This window comes from Physeter macrocephalus, chromosome 2 (assembly GCF_002837175.3).
Source record: "Physeter macrocephalus isolate SW-GA chromosome 2, ASM283717v5, whole genome shotgun sequence".
Taxonomy (NCBI): domain Eukaryota; kingdom Metazoa; phylum Chordata; class Mammalia; order Artiodactyla; family Physeteridae; genus Physeter; species Physeter macrocephalus.
The window spans coordinates 19,201,458-19,219,989 of record NC_041215.1 but is presented as its reverse complement, the minus strand read 5'-3'; the positions used below and the strand labels follow the sequence as shown (position 1 = coordinate 19,219,989).

Here is an 18,532-nt window from a genome sequence, read left to right as displayed (position 1 = left end):
CTGCACTCCTGACCACGGGAGGGTTAAAGGTGGGCTGCCCATGTGGCAGGAAGTTGGAGGGAGGGGAGTGAGTCCCTGAGGTAGCCTTGGGGAAGCAAGTGGGGGAGGGAGGGAGAGCTGGAGGGGCCTTAGGAGCAGGGAAGGGGGAGCAGAGCTGGGTGGAGGAGGGGGCTGGGGTCCTGGCCGTTGCCCAAGGTCTCCAAGTCCCAGAGGTGCTGCCAGGTCTCCCTGCACGGGGCCCCCCTCCCTCAGCCTCGCTGAGCCTGTGGATTCAGGGGCAGGTTGGTGAGGGTCGGGTGGGGGAACTGGGTGTCCTCCTACGGCACCACCTTCCCCCAGATCGAACCAGTCCTCTGAGAGCCAGTGAATTTTCTGTTCGCAGAGCCTGTGCATTCACACAGGCTTCCTTTTATAGCAACGCTCGTCTCTCCCCACACACACTGCACACGGCTCCCCCCGGGGGCGCACAACACATCTCTCAGGCGGGCCGTGGAGCAGAGCCAGCCCACTCCATGACCAAGGCCTCACAGCACCAGCCCCGTGGTGTCCAAAGTGCACACGCTGATGGTGGGACGGAGGGACCAGGTCAGAGAGGTTTGGGGCTGCGGGTGTGGTCACAGTACCAGAAGGCCGTGCCAGTTCTCGGAGACAACCTCCAGGGCTGGCTGAGGGTACCCCATCCAGGCTCCCTACCAGGCTAGGTCCATTCCATGGCCCCCACAGTCTCTTCAAGTCAAGGGAAAGAAGGGTGGTCTTGGGTGTTCCTGGAGCGAGGGGGATGGATTATGCCTTGGTCCCCCAGAGTGTACATCTGGGTTTTTCGCAGCCCTGGGCAGCTGTTAAGAGTGTGCAGAAGTCAGCCCTGGGTTCAAATTCTAGCCTGGCTAGAAGCCAGCTATAGGCAGGTCACTCAACCTGCCTGGACCCGAGTCCCCTGGCCTGTAGAATGAGGATGCTAACAGGGTCCTGAAAAGAGAACAGACCAAGTACAGGAGGAGCTACCTCAGCACGCTGCTTGGCATGCAGTAAGCGCTCAATAATAGCTTTTATTAATACCATGGGCTCAGAGGCAGGGAAGAATGAGAAAGCAAGGGGAGGGCCTGGGAGTGGGGGTTACAGGAGGGATCAGGGGGAGGTGGCAGGAGGGCCGATGAGGGGTGGAGGTGGTGACAGAGGGAGGGGCGTGCGCTGACCTGAACTGGGGCCTGGGCTAGGGGCGGGAGGGAGCCTGTCTGCGCTCTCCCCGCCATGGAAGGAGCCTCGCATCCTGGACACAGCAGCCATTGTCGCTCTTCAGTCTCTGTCTCCGGAGCAGGCCGCGCAGGGCATATTGGTATGCAGCGTCCACCTCATGGGCCCAGGAGAGCCCGCAGGGCCGGAGCCCGAGGAGGGACTCAACACTTAGGGGGGCGGGCGGCGGGGGAGTGAGGATGGCCAGAGGACAGGGGAGGGAGGGAAAGGGACACGGGGGTCCCCGAACCCGGGAGCGGACATGACACTCATGCTCGGCGGCAGGACAATAGCAGAGCCACCTACACGCTGGGGGCGGAGGGGCGGGCGTCCTCTTCCCACCCAGGCTTTAGAGTCGGGGGCCAGCCGGGCCGGTGAGTTGCGGAGAGAGGACAGGGCGGGATAAAGGCACGAAGTGGGGCTCCGGCCTGGCCAGGAGGGAAGATGGGAGGGGTGTGAGGGGGGAGGGGTTGGACTTCTCCTGACGCCCTCCCCCCCTCGGGCTGCGGGCTTGGGGGCAGGATCCTGAGCGCGGTCCAGGCCCGGCGGCGCCCCGTCGGATCGGCCCCTGGAGAGAGACCCCGCGGAGGGCCGGCCGAGGGCGCCGCACCGCTCAGACCAGCGCGTAGTCGAACTGCCCGCGCTCGAGCGCCTCCTTGTGGTCGGTCCAGGACGAGGCGGGCATGCGGCTGTAGGGGTCGAGCAGGATACGCACGCAGCGCACCATCAGCAGCACCAGCACCACGAGCAGGCACAGCACGAAGGCGAACACGGTGCGCTGCTCCGCGTCCAGGCCCGCGCCCACCGGGGGCCCCGTCGATGGCGGCAGCGGCTCGGGGGACAGCGTCCACGTCGCGCTCATGGCTCACATCGCCGCGCGCCCTGCGGAGGAGGGGGCCCGCCCGGGAGGCAGGGATGAAGCTGCGCCTTCCCGCGCCCCCGCGTCGTCCCCACCCGCCGCCGCCCCCGCTACCCTGCCGAGCCCCCGCCCCCGCCCGCGCCTTTGTCCCCTGGCTACGCCCATGCCTGGCCCGCGGGCACCCAACTCCGGGCGTTCGCGCAGGTGGGGACGCTAAGAGCAAGGAGAGGAAACCCCGACCCGGCCGGCCCGCGCACAACAGGTGCGAACGCGCGGCGCGGGCTGCGTGGTGGGGGGCGAGACCCGGTTCCCCCACCCCGCTCCCTTTGTTCTTGCGTCCTGGGGACCCCCCCTCCCCCACCGCCCCCGCCCCAGCCCCGCCGCGCCCCTTACCCTGGCCTCGACCGGGACCGGGACCAAGCGGCCGGCAGCCGCGCTCTCTTCCGGGACCCGCACCCGCTCCTGGTCTCTCCCAGGTGGCCGCGGCGGCGGCCCGGACTCTGCCCACCCCACCCGCCCCTGGAGCGGCGGAGACCGAGGCAGGCGAGCTCCGCGCCAGCCGGGCCGCCGCGGCTGTTCCCATGGCGACGGGGGCGGGGCCGCCGCGGGGGGCGGAGGCTGCGCAGGGAGCGGCGCTCGGGCCCGCGACCCCGCCCCGTCCTCCGGGAGAACCGGGCCCCGCCCAGAGGCGCCAGGGAGACCACCGGCCCCAAAGAACCATGAGCACCCCTCGCCCTCACCCCCACAGGCACAACCCCCAAACCACCCAGCCCGACTTAAGCTCCCACAGCCCCATTCTCCTCTGCAACCGACCCCTCAGACTCCCTGTTTGGGGGATCCCAGTGCCCCCCAAACTCATACAGGCGCTTAAGGTCCTCCAGCCTCGGGGACCCCAACCCTCAAGCGACCCCAGCCAGGTGACTGAAAACCTCCATAGCTTTTCCAGTCTCCTTCCTCCCCCCCTCCCCCCGCCCGACAACATACTCAGGGTGGGCAGTGTCCCGTCCAGGTGAGTCCTCCCCCTCGTTAGAGTTCCTTCAGTGACCATGACCGCTGCCCCATGACCACTGGGCTGCCCCCCGCCAGTCCCAGCTCCTCCCACCCCAGTGACAGACACCTTGGACTACCCAGGTTGCTCTCCTGCACTTTGGTGTTTTATTATTTCCAAATCTCTGCGTATGTACAGGATAATAAGGGCACTGTTTAAAAAAAAAAAATGCTGAAACGGCCTGGCTGATGTGGCCAGTGGGCCCAGGCCGCACCACTGGGTCCTGGGAGGGTACCCCTGGGCTGGGGGCCTCTGGGCACTGCCCGTGGCCTGGGTACCCATGGCCCAAGCAGCCCCCATGGGGCAGAGGGGCGGTGCGGGGGCTGGTGTTGTGCACAGCAGCCCCTCCCCTCCCCGCCGCATCCCGCTAGCTCTGCAGCAGTCCTGGCACGGCGGGGGCACAGCTGACAGTCTTGTCCCCAGAGGTCTAGTTGCTGCAGGTGGACACCAGTCCCCCGTGTGTCTGCAGTGACGATCCAGCCCCAAGGCCCCAGTCGTGGCTGCTGCGCTCAGAGGACCTGCTCTGTGCTGGAGGCGGAGATGTCCAAGAGCCGCCAGGCCGCATAGGGGTTGAGCTCGTCCTGGTCTCGGCAGAGAGCCCACACGCACAGCATTCGCAGTACCTTGTCCTGCAGAATCGGGGAAGGGTGAGGGCTGGAGGCAGGGTGCGAACCCGGCACCCACTCCAGGACCAGCGCAGGGCAGGGAGAGAGACCCTGCCAGGTCAGGGCACTGGGAGGGACCAGGGAGTGGTGCTGCGGGGTCGGCCTGGCTCTGGGGTCCAGAGCAGAGGCAGGGACAGAGGCTGTAACTCAGGATTTGGTCAAACCAGAGAGATCAGCTACCCTCCACCAGGCCGAGCTCAAGATGCTGCCCTGCCACGCCGCATCCCCTGACTCTCTCTCAACTGGCCTCACTGCGTGTTCCCACCCCATTCCCTCCCCCGCTCACTCACCGGGTCACCCTCGACCACCTCGCCTTTGGGATTCTTGATCACCATCACCAGCTGGGCCTGGAAGGTGATGATCAGCACAGGGCCCTGCTCCATCATCTTGCCCATGGCCAACTGCAGGGGCGGGGGGAGGGGCACGACAGGGCAGGCAGGCCTCAGACAATGGTCCCCAGCCCCTTTGCTGCTGCCCCCACTTCAGGTGCAGACCCCTGCTTCAGCACCCCAGGCCTGCCACCTCCCACAGGCCCATTTCCGGGTGGGCACTTCCCAATTGTGAGGCAGAATGTGAACCACTGAGGACCCACACAGGCTCCCTGGACCGAGGCTGTGCAGGCGTGTAATGGCCTCTCAGAGCCGGCTGACTCGCGCACAGGTGTGGGTGTGCCTTCAGCTCCCCACGGGGAGGAAATCGAGGCGATCGTGGCAGAGTAGACCAGTGGGGGGCCTGAGCAGTCCTGACAAAGCCTCCCCAGTGAAGGTGCAGGGATAGCCCGGGCCTCAGGGGACCCTGGGTCTGGGCAACAGCACCCTCTGGGCCACCACTTGCCTGAGAATTCCCGAGAGCAAGACTGTGGAAACCTTCCACTGAAAGGGACCCTGGAGGTCATTTAATCCAAGCACTGGAACTCCTCCAGGGAGGGGGAGCTCAACCCTCCCAGCTGAGCGCAATCCAGAGAAGCACCCCTGCCCACCCTAGGGTCCACCTGGCCCCCCGGAAGAGGCACTCACGTCGATGTTGTCGATGTCCAGGATGCGGGAGTGGAACTGGAGGCCCAGCGCCTTGGCCTGCTGGATCGGGTGGGCCAACTGGCTGTAGGTCTGCAACAAGAAGCCAGACACAACCATATGGCCGGCCACCTGTGCGTGTGAGCCACGCCAAGGCACTGCACCGCAAGGGAGCCGGGGGCTGCTGCGGTGTCTCGGGAAGCTCCCTGCGGGCGAGCTTACCACGGGGTTTCAGGCTTTCAGCTCCTGTACCTTCCAGAAATGGCTCCCGGCTCCTGGATGTGCGGCGCCAGGAGTGGCAGATGCCAGGAGCATGGGTCCAAGCAGGGAGGCCGGTGCCACCCGTTGGCTGGCTCGAATCACACACTGCCCTCTCATTATAAAGACAGCACCGTATCAACGCTATTGAAAGCGGTATTAATGAGTGAGGCCGGTAATTCTCCTGGAACGCGGTCTGGAATACACTCCCAGAGGTAAGTTGACGCCTCTCTGGCTGATCCTGGACATTCCCATGTTCACCTCACTGTGAATCCTGGCCTGGAACCAAACGCTTTTTCTAGGATTCATCCTACCCCACGGCTGCTCTGGGGTGAACTGCCCGGGTCTACCGCCTTGTCACTGACCAGCCCCTGTGGGCAGGTCTCGGCCACCGGCAGCCTGTTCCTCTTACGGGGGCAGCAGTGCCCCAAACGACACCCTAACCCTCTCGTGCCTGCTCCCAGGCCTGGGACACAGCAGCCAGCAGCCTTGTATCTCAACACGCAACCATGACGGAAGACATTCCAACAGCATCCACGCTTCATGGAAGTAACTGATCCACCAAGTGAAAGAAAAAAAAAAAAAAGTGCCAATCTGACTTCTTGTGTGGTTTCTTAAAGATGACATTTTCAAAACACCCCTGTGTGAGTGGCTGCAACTTCAGCTTCGTTTCCAGGGGCACCAGCAGCAGCTTGCTGGCAAAGATAACCAGCCACATCCTAATGGTCCCAAAGTAAAAAAAAAAAAACAAACAACAACAACAAAAAACACCAAACCACTCATAAATGCCCACTGGATTAGTCACCGTGCAGGGGAGTATTTAACAAGAAAAGCTGACATCTTCTCTGCTTTTCCAAGTTGTCTGTGAGCTGGGGACAGAATGACATCAGCCAGAAGAGACTCTGGACTGCGCAGTATCAAGAAGCTGGTGGTGGGCGGGGGGGGGACGGGACACAAACGCCGTGAAGACACAGGTCAGGGAGTGAGCAGGGTGGGGTGAGGTGGCCTGATGACGGGGATGGGGAGGCTGCCAGGAAGGGGCAGCGCAGACAGCGCGCTCCCAAGGACGCCTGAGCCGCCGCCATGCAGCCCAGCGCGGCCTGTGGCCCGGGGCCCAGAGCCCTGACTCCAGGAAGCAGCCGGGCCTCGTCAGGACACGCGGCTCTTCCCCGGGTGGGAATCTATCAATGTCTGTTTGGACGTGTTTGAGGATCTTGCAATGAGAACAGCTAATGAATACATCCAGCGCTGCACGTGCTGGAGCGCTGCCCTTGGTGTCCCCGAAGCATCCTCACGACCCCCATGAGATGAGCCTGATGATGTAACTCCGGCCCAGGGAAGGGAGGCTGTGGGGCCTCAAACCCCACTTGCCGGCCAGCACCCAGGACCCCCGTGCACTGAGGGAATATCGAATGCACCCCCCGAGTTATCCACCGTCCCTTTCCACCCACCCCCTGACCCCTGGGCCCCCAGCCTGTAGCCACTCCCGCCCCTGACACCCCAGCCCTTCCCGGACTGAGCCACCCAAGCAGATCTCCTCTGAACTGTGATTTCTTCTTAGGCCTAAACGGGGGGAAAGCAAGCAAGCACTTACAGCTTCATAGCACCAGTCTTTGAGAATGTCGAGCTCTCCAGAAATCATGGCCTAAAAAGGGAAAGACAAAAAAAAAAAAAAAACAGTGTGAGAATGAGAGTGGGCTTTTGAGGCAGGTAAAGTCTGGAGAACGTTCTCCAGTTAGAACCTTTCCTCTGCAGACCCCTGGCCCCAGCCTCCGGGTCCTAGTCTGGGGAAGGGAGACCGGCAGGCTGCAGCAGTGGGAGCGGAGCCCCCGCAGGTGACGACGGGGCAGCCCAGGCTGGGTCCCAGCGGCCTGCTGGGAGGAAAAGGAAGGTGGCAGCGTTTGGGGCTCTCGCCCTGGCCGGGAAACCAACCCAAGGAGGCCAGGCAGGGCATTCTACCTCCCCTGGGGACAAAGAAGCCGTAGACAGCCAGGCCCACGTGGGACAGGGCAGAGGGGGAGTGCAGGGGAGGGTTCCCAGGGTGCAATGAGAGAAGCTTCCACAGGAACCCAGAGACAGGGCTGGATCTGGTGAGGGAGAGGGTGGGTTTTGGGGGAGTGGGGTGGTGAGATGCTGGTGGGAAACCACAGGGACTCTGGGGGCTGAGACAATCTCAGCCCAGAAGATTCTGCCCGTGCTTGGGCTGCTGCTTTGGGGAAATGCTACACTTTCACCTCCTCCCAACCCCGCCAAGTGTCGTGAAGGACCTGGGAACTTGGAGGAGGGAGAGGGGGCCAGGTGGAGGCGGTGCAGGAGGAAGGGACAGACATTCACACGGGGCTGGACGGGATGCCTGTGGTTCCACTAAGGCCGTGCCAAAGGCCCCTGGCTTGGCTGGGCTGCAGGATGCCTCGGCTCCAGCCCCAGCCTGGGGGGACCTTGAGGAGGGTGACCTTGAGCAAGTCGCCTCCTCCTTGTTTATGTGCCAAAAGCAGAGGCAAGAAGACCAGAAGATGGGCTTCAGGGTTCCCAGAGAGGAAAGGCCCCTGGGCTGCTGTGCTGGTCCCGCCTCCCTGCCTTGAGTCATGCGCTGCCCCCGCACCCTTGAAGCAGCAGACGGCTTCTCCCAACTCCCAAAAGGCCCCTGGCCCCTGGGAGACAAACACCTGGCCCCTGGCAGCTTCAAGGGAACAACTTCAGGAAGAAAGCTCGAGGGAAACAAGCCACGGGGCTCCAGGATCCAGTGGGTGAGAAACTCAGTCCCCGGGGCAGACACACCCCATGGGCGAGGCAAGAATGGTCAGGGCACTGGCCCAGGGACCAGCGGGGGCTGCAGGAGACCACAGCAGCCTGGCTTTCTCCAGCTGCTTGACTAACAAGGGCTAGGCGTGTGGGGTGCTCAGGCCTCTGTCAACACTGGAGCCACCTCTCCGCTCAGAAGTCCCGTCCACAGCCAAGCGGCCCTGCCAGAACTCTCCACGGGGCCGTGGCCCTGCCAGCTGCACACCCACCTCCAGGACGTTGGGGATGATGTCGTTCTCACACTGCTGCAGGAAGCGGTCCTTGTCGAAGGCGGGGTCCACCCGCAGGATCTCCGTGAGCACCTCCGACATCTCCGTCTTCGAGAACAGGCCCCCTGGGGCAGCCGAGCCAGTAGTGGGGTGAGGGCCCGGGACCCCACCCACTGCCGGCTCGGGCTGTGGGGTGACGGTCCCGGGACAGCTCACTCACCCAGCAAGTCTGTGACCTTGTCTGTCAGCACACGGGACGCCCGGATGAAAGCATTGTCGCTTTCGTCATACTTCATCTTCATCGCAAAGAACCCTGTGGGGCGTGGCGTTTGGGGTCAGGGGCCCCTTCCGGAGAGACACAGCCACTCCATCGCAGCCCCCTCCGAGCCTGCTGGCCGACCCTGGGAGGCTGCAGAGACTCCTCCGCCAGGGGCTGAGGGGAGCCGAGTGAACGCCGGGCGGCACCCCTACTGGCTGTGGCTTTCGCTACCGGGGGAACACAGGCCTCTGGACATCCTCATTTGAGGAGGGCCCGGGAAGCCACGTGCCCCAGGCTGAGCAGAGAGCTCCGGGCCTTGAGCTGGCTCCTGGCCGGTGAGGGGGTGTGTCGAGGCCAAGTTCACATGGGGGGGTGGCTGGCGCGTGCAGCTGGCTGCCTCGTGCACCTGGCTGCCTCACAACGACGCTGCCTCCAACCAAGATGGTGGCCCAGACCTGACGGCGGTAGCCCGCCGCCCGAGAGGTACTGGGCGCTCCCCCTCAGGCTGCCTGAGGCCTGCGCCCCGCTGCTCACTCGCTGGGCAACCCTGTGGGAGTGACTGGCTGTCTCTGACCCCGGCCTCCTCCTCTGTCTTGTGCGCGGCCCTCGGGGAGCACTCGGTAAGTGTCCGTCACCAGCCTGCTGCCAGGCAGCTCTCTGAGGCAGGAACACTCACGATTAAACACCACGTTGTTGTCCCGGAAGTCCTTCCACTGCTGGTACCACCTGGAGTCCTTGTGCAGCACGACCCCCAGGGCCTCTCTGGGGAGGATCAGGGAAGCCAGTGAGCGCAGCCCAGCAGCCGCAGGACGGGGTGATGACCCCGGCCTCTTCCCTTCTCTTTCCCCCTTCCTGCCACCCTACCCTTCCCCTCCCAGTTCTCTCAGGGTGCCTGGGAACCTCGAGCAGAAAGAAACCCCACAAACTGACTTGGGTAGGAACCCTCTGTGGGTCCTGGGAAACGGAGAGCAGTGCAGGTGATACAAAGGGAGGTGGTGAGAGGTGGGCCCCTTGGCCGGTCTGGTACCTACTCATTGGCCTCAAACACTTTCTCTTCCTTGAATTTCTCTCCCGAGAACTCTTTCCTTTTCCTGAGCCGCTCGGGCCGCCTGTAGGGCCCGGTCTGCCCCAGGACGCTCTCATCGATCTCCTTCTTGACGGACTCCACGCCCTGCAGAGCACAGCTGGCCATGTGGGAGCTGGGGCTCCCCAACACCCCAGACCAGCAGCTGTGGACCCACCCCGGGGCCATGCCTCCCAGGTCTCAAGGTCATGTGACTCGCAGGTGCAGGGCAAGGGCACGCCCAAGCCTCGAGGGGAGGCAGAGACAAGAGGCAGAGGGGAGACCCCAGCTCTGACTTCGGCCCCCGCCCCCCCGGCCAAGAGCTGCCCCCAGACGACCCTCACATTCTGAGGCCGATTCCGCACTCTCGCTGGAAACGTTCCTTCACATGGACCAGAAACCAGACGGGCGTCCTGAGGGCTGCCTCTGCCTCACCACCTCCATCCGAGCTGACCCAGCCTCTGGATCCCACCTCTGCAAACCTCTGGAGCCCATTTCCCTCCCGGCTCCATCACCCAAGACACTCTCCGGCCTCCTCTGAGCTGCTGCCGGAGTCCTCGCTGGGAGGCTGTGCTTTCAGGATGAACCTAAGCTCCCCCGCACGGCCTCCAGGACCCTCTGGTGTCCCTGCAGCCGCTCTGGCCACACCTAGCTGCGCGGGGCGCCCTGAGCCGGTGATGCCCGCTCCCCTGGCCTGGCGTCCTCCCCGAGCATTCCTCTGTCATGTGTTACTTGGAACTGCATGCCCCTTCCCTGTCCCCATTCCTGTCCCGGGATCCTCTGAGAGCAAGAACTCGGACCTTCTCTCCTGAGGCCCCATGGCCAGTAGAGGGCCCAGCGTGTGGTAAGTGGTATTTAAGGAATGATTCAGGACCTCAAGTGACCCAGAGCCCGACAGTCTCTGGGTTCTGGACGTGAGTGAGCTAAGGGTATCAGCAGCTGACTTCGGGTTGGAGGATGTTGGTATGTTAATGTGTAGCTCCCTAGGGGCTGTGACTTGCCGAGGCTGCTCAGCCAGGAGGGGCTGAGGCCTGGTGTGCCCTGCAGTCCTCGGTGAGGCCTCTCTGGAGCTGAGCCCAGAGCGCCCGCCGGCACGAGCCCCGGCCCAGCTCACCTGGGAGAGGGCTTTGAAGGCAGCGGTCCTGCCAAGCTTCTCCCCACCTTTGGACACAGACTCAGCCGACTGCTTGGCGGTCTTGGCTGCTTCTTCCACACCCTCCTTGATTTTCCGGCCAAGGTCACTTTTACTGACTTCGTCAAGACTCTACTGAGACAGAGAAGAGGGAGGTGTTGGCGTGGCACCCGGTGGGGGCCTGCAGGAGCCCCCCGCGAGCTAATAGCAGACCTGGCCTCCATAGGGCGGGAGCAGGCGTCCTGACCCCATCTGGCTCATAAAGCCGAGACTGGGGTGCACATGCCCCAGAAGGCTGCCTACGATATCTGGGGCGCTGGACCCTAGGGCTCCGGCCTGGAACAGGCAGGAAGGACAGCACAGGAGCAACAGCCCCAGGGTCAGGACAAAGGGGAGGTAGGTGTGTCCAGCGATGGGCTGGCCTCAAGGCAAAGCCCTGCCCCTCTCTGCAGCCCAGGAGAACAGAAAAGCAAAACAGAAGCAACAGAAAGAAAGTCTCCCAGGCCCTCTAGAGTCTCACTCCCACCTCCACCCTCCCGGGGGTGGGCCGTGCAGTGTCCCAGCTTCCTTCTAGCCTAAGGCAGGAAGAAAAACATCCTCATTTCACCCTCCTACTGTTCTTGCTTGTAGTACAGAGGCTTCTAACTTAAGCGGTGAATCGGTGAATCGCAGGCCAGTGGGTTAGTCTGAGCTCGCCCTCCTTCCTGAAGGCATCCTGGACTTTAGCTGCGGAAGCCTCCCGAGCAGGCAGGCTCCCCCGCCGGCTCCTCCCTGGCTGCCAGCTCCCTCCGCTGCCCCCAGCATTGCTCCCCGACGCCCCCGCCAGAGGCGAGGAACAGATGGACTCCGGAGGTCCTAAGGGGCCTTGGGGGTCCTGAGGCCATTACCTCCTTCACGGTGCCGGTGATCTCCCCCAGCTTCTTCCTGATCACCTCGCCCGTCCGCACGGTTTCTGATTCGATGGTTCTCTAGGGTAAAGGATGTTGTATCTTTGTGTTGCGACACACGGTCCAAAGAAGCATTTTCTCAGCAGTCCCTTCCTCCCCAGATACACCCCGTTCTCCCACCCCCTCAGCCTGTCCAGCCGGCCCCCCAGGGTCCCTGGCTGAAAGCTGGGACAGGGACCCTCCTGAGCACAGAGCCCCAGGTCCCGCATCTGTCTCTGGGCGGCAGGGGGTGATCTTGCCCATATGCTCATCAGTGATATATTGGGGGCGGGGCGGGGCATTCTCAGCATTCTCCTGCCCCGCTCTGCCCCCTCCCCATCACCCGGCCTCAAGCTCCCCAAGCTCGGCCTGCGCTGCCCCCAGACGAACCCTCAGCTCACTCCTCTTCCTTAATGAAAAGGAAGGGCGATCTCCCGCAGGGTCGAATCCCTCACAGGTAGTTACATCCAAGTGAGTGACTTGGGGAGACTCAGGGGGAACAGGCGTCGCCCGTGGCCTGGGAGGGGCGCCAACAGAACAAAACCTCCGAGGGGCCTGGGACAAATGCCCACAACCCCAGGCTCAGCTGCCCACGGGTGAGATGGGGGTGCCGCCAGGCAGAGCCCTCACGGGCAGACAAATAAAGGGCGCCAAGCCCATCCGCTGGTGGGCGCCTGGCAACTGCTCCGTGAGAGACAGCGGCAGTGATTAATATAATAATTACACCAGCCCCGCAACTCACTTTCTACCCATTTCAGTCAGAGGCCCTCAGAAGCAGCGCATCCCAAACCTAGTGCCCGAGGGACCCGTGGAGATGCAGATTCTGATGCAGCAGGTCGAGAGGGCTCTGAAACCCCATCAGTGCTGCTGGGCCGTGTGTAGAGAAGGCTGCAGTCTTACGGCTGAACTGGAAGGCTGGGGGCCTGCTCCTGTCCCCTCACTCCCTGGCCACCCCAGCACTGCACTGGGAGGGAATTCCTGGCTCTGAGAGCGAGTGTGACTGCCCAGGGAGACTCAAAGCAAAGGGGACTCACGTATTTCCTTCTGGCTTCCTGGAGCGCATCTGACTCTTCCAGCTTCCTGGCCTCGTCTCGGAACTTTTTTATACTTTCTTTCATTTCTTTGTTTTTGGCTAATTCTTGTTTGATATTATCTAGCAAGCCGGAGAGAAAGCCTTTCCTGTTTCCAGAAGAATAGGATTTGGACTAGAAAGAATGTAAAAGAAACGAAGAATTTTTTCATTTTCTCCTTTCTGTTGATATAGGTTTAACAATGAATACAAACTGCAAGGCGTGGCCAAAAGTAAATAAATAAATAAAAATTTAAAAATAAATAAAAACAATATTTGGGAATTCCCTGGAGGTCCAGTGGTTAGGACTCTGCGCTCTTACTGCCGAGGGCCTGGGTTCAATCCCTGGTTGGGGCACTAGGATCCTGCAAGCTGCTCGGTGTGGCCAAAAACAACAACGAAAACAAAACAAAGCAAAACAAAGCAAAACAAAACCAAAAAAACCCCACAATGAATAGTTATCTCTTTTAGAAGAGTATAACAGACAAAGTAAAAAGCCACCAGGCGGTAAACTGTGGGACAAGATATTATTCAGCAAGAAAAAGAAATGAGTTATCAAGCCATGAAAAAGTACAGAGAAGTCACATGACGTGTTATGTCAATTACATCGCAATTCAAAAAAGAAACAAAACAAGATGCGGAGGAACCTTAAGGGCATATCACTAAAAGAGAGAGGCCAATCTGCAAAGGCTACAGGATGTAGGATTCCAACTCTAAGATCCTGCAAAAGGTAAAACTATGAAGACAAGGAAAAGGTGAAACTATGCAGACAAGGAAAAGGCCGGTGGTTGCCAGGGACTGGAGGAGGGGAGGGAGGGTGGACAGACAGAGCACAGAGGATTTTTACCACAATGAAACTACTCTGTAACCATACTGTTAACGATAGACACATTATACATTTGTTCAAACCCATAAAATGTACAACACAGAGAGTGAACCCAATGTCAACCACAGACTAAAGTCAACAATGATGTGTCAATACTGGCTCATCAGTTTTAACAAATGTACCGCCCTAACTGCAAGATGTACAACCCGAGGAAAACTGCGTGCCCGGTGGGAGGAGAGGGGGACAGGAGGTTGATGGGCACGCCCTGTACTTTCCACTCAATATCCCTGTAAAACTAAAACTGCTCAAAAAAAATAAAGTCTATTAAAAAACAAAAGAAAATGCCAGGTCCCTTCTCTCGCTGGGGTGAGAGAAACAGGTGCAGCTTGGAATCCTTATGGGGACTCACACACACCCACCCAAGGAAAAGGCCAACACCCAAAGGGACCCTCGTCCCAAGACTAGAGTTGAAAGGACTCTGTGGCCCCTTATCCCAAAAAAGTCGGCACAGGCCCTACTCCAGGGGCTACTGGGCCCAGGGTAACTTCTTCCTTTGGGGCCACTCCCGAGTCCCCAGCTGGGCTTTACATGTCACCCAAGGGCCTGGGGACTGGCACAAACCTCCCTCTCTTGGCCCACAGGATCACAGTCACTGAGAGCCCGAGCTGAGGGTCGCCCCTCCAATCCCCACAGGAAAACCCAACTGAACACACCCAGAGGCCAGAAGACAGCGTGAGGCCCTGCTCCAGGCACTGCCCTACCCGAGACGCAGGCTTCGGGGTCAGACACAGCCGGGTTAGATGCCTGCTTCGCCCTCTGTGTAACTAAGTGCAGGCTCGGAAAAGAGAAAGCTTAAAGAATGACTGTGAGCCAGTCAAGTCACAGGGAAATAGCCGCACGTGCTCAGCTGCTCCCACCACTCCTGCCGGTGTGCGGTGTCCACTGCAGCGGCTGGGGGTTCACCCTACCAGTTTCAGGGGCGACTGCCTCCCCGGTCCCCGTCCAGCCCCAGGGAGAGCAGCAGCAAGTCTGGGTGCTGCCCCACAGGTGCGGTGGCCCGGCCTGGCACTGGCAGGCTGCTGTCTGGTCCAGATGTGCCCTGACCAGCCTTTCTCCAGGGGAAGTCCAAGTTCTCAGACTGTCAGGGACTGTGCCAGCTCGCGGCAGCCCCACCGCTCACTCAAGGGCTGCAAACTGGGGGTGAGGGCAGGGCTGGACAACTAAGGGGAAGCACCAAAGGGCATGTCCCAAGCCCACAACAGCCCCAGGACAGGGTGTGGGAGATAAAGCATGCTGAGGCTAGAGGGCTGAGATGAGACTCAGAAGGGAAGGGAGGGTGTGGGCTGCCTGAGCATGTGGATTTGGAGACGGTGAGATTTCGGGCTTTCTTCCCCATGGTGGTGAGGCACCAACAGAAATGTGGTTGAAGAGGAATGACAGGGAGGGCAAATAAAGCTCTAGAAGATGCTCTCTGTGAGGAACAACATAAAGAGTAAGGGAGATAGGCCTGGGGAAACCCAGCTCCAGGAGATGGACGGGTGACTCTGCTCAAACGCCCAGAGGGCTGTCACCCAGCAGAGGGCACAGCCTTGCTTAGTGAAGGACCCACACGTGGGAGCCACCGGGAGGTGGATTTCAGCTCAGTTAGAGGAATGCCCTTCTAGCCATCAGAGCTGAGACACGCTACTTTGTGTGAGGCAGGAGCCCTACCCCTAACAGGGTCGAGCACTTCCCGGGATACGAAGAGGACAAGGCCCGCTGGGCTCTGTAACTCCAGAAGACCTTGGATGTGGAATGCCTGCCAATCAGACACCCCCAGCAGTGTGGACAACATCCTGCAGCCCTCTCTCCTGTCAACTAGGTCAGATTTTCACACCTCCCCCTCCTGCCGGCTTGCTTGTATCCTGAGTCACTCACCAGGGTCAACTCTCCACTCGGCCGGGGCATCTGATAGGTACCATGGGGTAGTGGCACTAGGTTGTGGCTGGAGAGAAAATGGACTCCACCTCCAAGGCATCTCTAATTGAGGGAGAAAAGAGAAAGATCCATTTAGACGAGAGGGTGACGAGGAAGTAGACCACGCTAAAAGAGCAGGGGTCGTCTGAGACTCATTTGACGATTTTTATCACATGTCTGCTGCATGCTAGATGCTTGACCATCTTCCCAAATTCTGAGAAGCCAGTGGAATCTGGTGGAAAGAGAAAATGCTGGATTTGCACCTCTGGGGCCCATGTCTACCCTCCTGCCTCTGAACGTGGGGGAAACCGATGGGTCCTAGGAAATGCCAACCTATGGTGGAAGAAGGCTAAATGTGCCAGTCCGGCTGAACACCTTAGTCTGAAAATAGGCAGGCTAAGACTCGATGCTGGTGGCAAGCAGTCTCCTCTCACCAGCCCACCCTACTTCTGCCAGCCTTGGAGGACCAGAGGCCTGGGCTTCAAGGGGTAAACACTGCCAACTTGTCCCAGGCACAACCCTGGAATAAAGCTACCATGTCCTGGTCCAGGGTTGAGATGTGAGCAGAGCAACTTAGGGGAGTCAGCTGGGCAAAGATGCTGCTAGCCTCGTGTGCAGCAGCTCTTTGGTAGGCATTTATTCTCCTAGCAAATGATGAACTTAAAGCTCCATGAGGGAAGCTCCATGCAGGTCCCGTTCAACGGTACACCTTAGCACCCAGCATGGAGCTAGGTACACTGATGTCAATGACCTGACAGAACCACTCTTTCATTTCCACATCCCCTGGGCCCTTCCTCTCCCCATTCCATGCTTCCTGTCTTCAGTCACTCTAAGCAACACCCCAAACTTACACAGATGCCACACTCTGTGTGAGTATACTCACACACAGTGAGTATACGCTTGAGTATAGCTACTCAAGAGTAACTCTTGGGAGTTTAACTAACTTGTTTTACTCCTCTGAATGCCTACACCCATTGATCCTGGAGCCACTGACTTCAGCAACAGCCTGAAATAGAAGTGGATGGCCGTCTCACTGGGGAGAAAAATCCCCCAGCAGGACCAAACCTGAGGGTGGTTCTCCTTGGGACTTGTGCCCAAATCCAAACACGTGTACATTCAACCTCTAAAACCTGCCTCAAAAGACAAGCAAGCCCAGAAAAAAAGCTCAGTCCTGAGTCAAAAACACCTTCTTTCTCCTGACAGATTCCTGGGAGATATTTTCCTTCCTCCAGAGTCTGGCTCTGGAGTCAGACTGACCTGAGCTTTGGACCAGGTCAGCCACCCCACTAAACTCTTGAGACTGTGCGCAGCTTGCTTAACAATTCTGAGTTCCCAGCTTCCTACCCTGTGAAATAGCGACAAACAGCTGCAACGTGAGTACTATTTTCTGAAGCCGCTTTACACGCCTTGACCCCCAGGGCATCTATGAGCCCAGGCTCTTAGCCAGGGCGACAACTACCTCCCACACTTTCAGAGGATTAAGAGAGGCGATGCAGGAAGTGCTCCCGGTAGGGGGACGTGGCATATAAAGGTGAGCTGTGACTGTCACGGTTTTATGCCTTTTCCTCGCTACTTTTTCTCCACTGAGCACCAAGGACAGCATTCACTCCCCGGTACACATGGGGTCAGCCAGGAAGTGAGGGGCGATCCGCTCCCGGCCCGGCACGCCCGGCCCCCGCCCTCAGGCCTCGCTTCGGGACCCACGTTCCGAGGCCTCGCTCCAGGGCCCCCGCCCCGGCCTCGGCTGACCCAGCGACCAAACTCCGAGCCTCTCGCCGAGCTCAGGGAAGGGCCGAAGGGGTCAAAGGCCTGGGGAGAACGAGGCCCTGGAGGTCACGGGTCCGGAGCTCCCTAAGCCCGCCCCCCCGGCCCCGCACTCTGCTCACCCGCGGGCAGCGGCACCAGCCTCCCCGCAACGCCGCCGCCGCCGCCATGCTGGAAGATCCCGTGTGACCTTCTCGCGGCGTTATCCGATGGCGTCATCCGCCGCGTCGGCCTAGTGCGGCCTGGGCCTGGGAAAAGCGAGACCTGCGGGTGGGGTTTGTGGGAGGGAAAGGCCTATCACTGGACAGGGCTCCCAATGAGGGCGGGGCCGTGGAGGGAAATCCACGACGGGGGCGTGGCCTAATAGTGGGCGGGGATTCCTAGAGAGCTAGGTCTCTGATAGGGCAGAATTTCGGAAGAGCGGGGCCTGTGACTGGATGTGACCTGGGGGGCGGGTACTCCTGTGAGGCAGAGACGTATGGTTGGATAAAACAGCGAGGGGGCGGAGCCTGAGGGTGTGGATTCTGTCGCGAGCGGTGATTCTCTTACTGGCAACTCGGGGTTCGCGTGGCCGGAAGAACGGGTAAACAGAACGACCCACACCGACGCACCAGCCCGATAGCCACTGACTCTGGCTCTCACTGACAATGATGGACAGTGACCAACAGACGGGCAAGTGAGTTGCTTCACGAGCAAGAGCGAATGAGCCCACTTTTGTACAGCACTTTGGGAAGGCCACTGTTGGTTTTGGTCCAGAAAAGGAATGGGAAGCTGAGACCTGGCTGGGGGTGGACTACTCCTCCCTCCATCGATTCAGTGTGAATTGATACACCTGGCCCTGAAGAAGCGCAAGCCTCCGTCATGTCAGCACCCAGATACTATTTTGCATTTGGAGAATGCCGCCACCAAGTGGCGGTACCTTGACATGGCCATGCAATCTGAGGCTGGGGAGGGGTGGTGGGCTGGTACCGTGGGGAGAGTTAATGTATGTTGCCTTTGCCCTATTGAAACCGTTTGCATTACTAAACTGTGATAAGGTCTACGGGACTTGAAAGGGAGGCAACATACATTCCCTGGCTTCAGGATTGGACAGATCTGCGTTTTGTGTAACTCAGGACCTCCACCTCGAGGTGACAGAAGGGATGAGGGCTTCCACTCGGCTTTGTTTGAAATGTCTTTACTGGAAGAGGAGCAAACTAGTTAAGAGGTTGGGATATACAAGTTTGTTGTTGAGAAAGTCTGGGCTTCTTAGTTTTAGTTGAAACCGTGGAGTTGGACAAGGGCACCCAGGGGGAGTATGTCAGAGGGGCACATCAAAGCCCCATAGTCAGGGCTTCCCTGGTGGCGCAGTGGTTGAGAATCCGCCTGCCGATGCAGGGGACACGGGTTCGTGCCCCGGTCCGGGAAGATCCCACATGCCGCGGAGCGGCTGGGCCCGTGAGCCATGGCCGCT

The 18,532-nt window shown here is 60.1% G+C and overlaps 2 protein-coding genes across 2 annotated transcripts; both read right to left on the bottom strand.

Moving 5' to 3' along the window:
* Positions 1-1,025: 1,025 nt before the first annotated feature.
* On the bottom strand, positions 1,026-2,595 carry CTXN1 (cortexin 1). The gene is made up of 2 exons (XM_024134313.2): positions 2,483-2,595; positions 1,026-2,112 (listed from the first exon to the last, which is right to left on the bottom strand). The coding sequence occupies exon 2, from the start codon at positions 2,090-2,092 to the stop codon at positions 1,844-1,846; it is 249 nt and encodes an 82-aa protein (XP_023990081.1). The 5' UTR covers positions 2,093-2,112; positions 2,483-2,595; the 3' UTR covers positions 1,026-1,843.
* Positions 2,596-3,221: 626 nt separating this feature from the next.
* Positions 3,222-17,335, bottom strand: TIMM44 (translocase of inner mitochondrial membrane 44). The gene is made up of 13 exons (XM_007114180.4): positions 17,202-17,335; positions 15,277-15,378; positions 12,499-12,669; positions 11,426-11,506; positions 10,521-10,670; positions 9,375-9,514; positions 9,020-9,105; positions 8,305-8,397; positions 8,085-8,209; positions 6,668-6,718; positions 4,819-4,908; positions 4,093-4,203; positions 3,222-3,766 (listed from the first exon to the last, which is right to left on the bottom strand). Exons 1-13 carry the CDS (start codon positions 17,247-17,249, stop codon positions 3,647-3,649), a joined length of 1,368 nt encoding a protein of 455 aa, XP_007114242.1. The 5' UTR covers positions 17,250-17,335; the 3' UTR covers positions 3,222-3,646.
* Between the last annotated feature and the right edge of the window lie 1,197 nt (positions 17,336-18,532).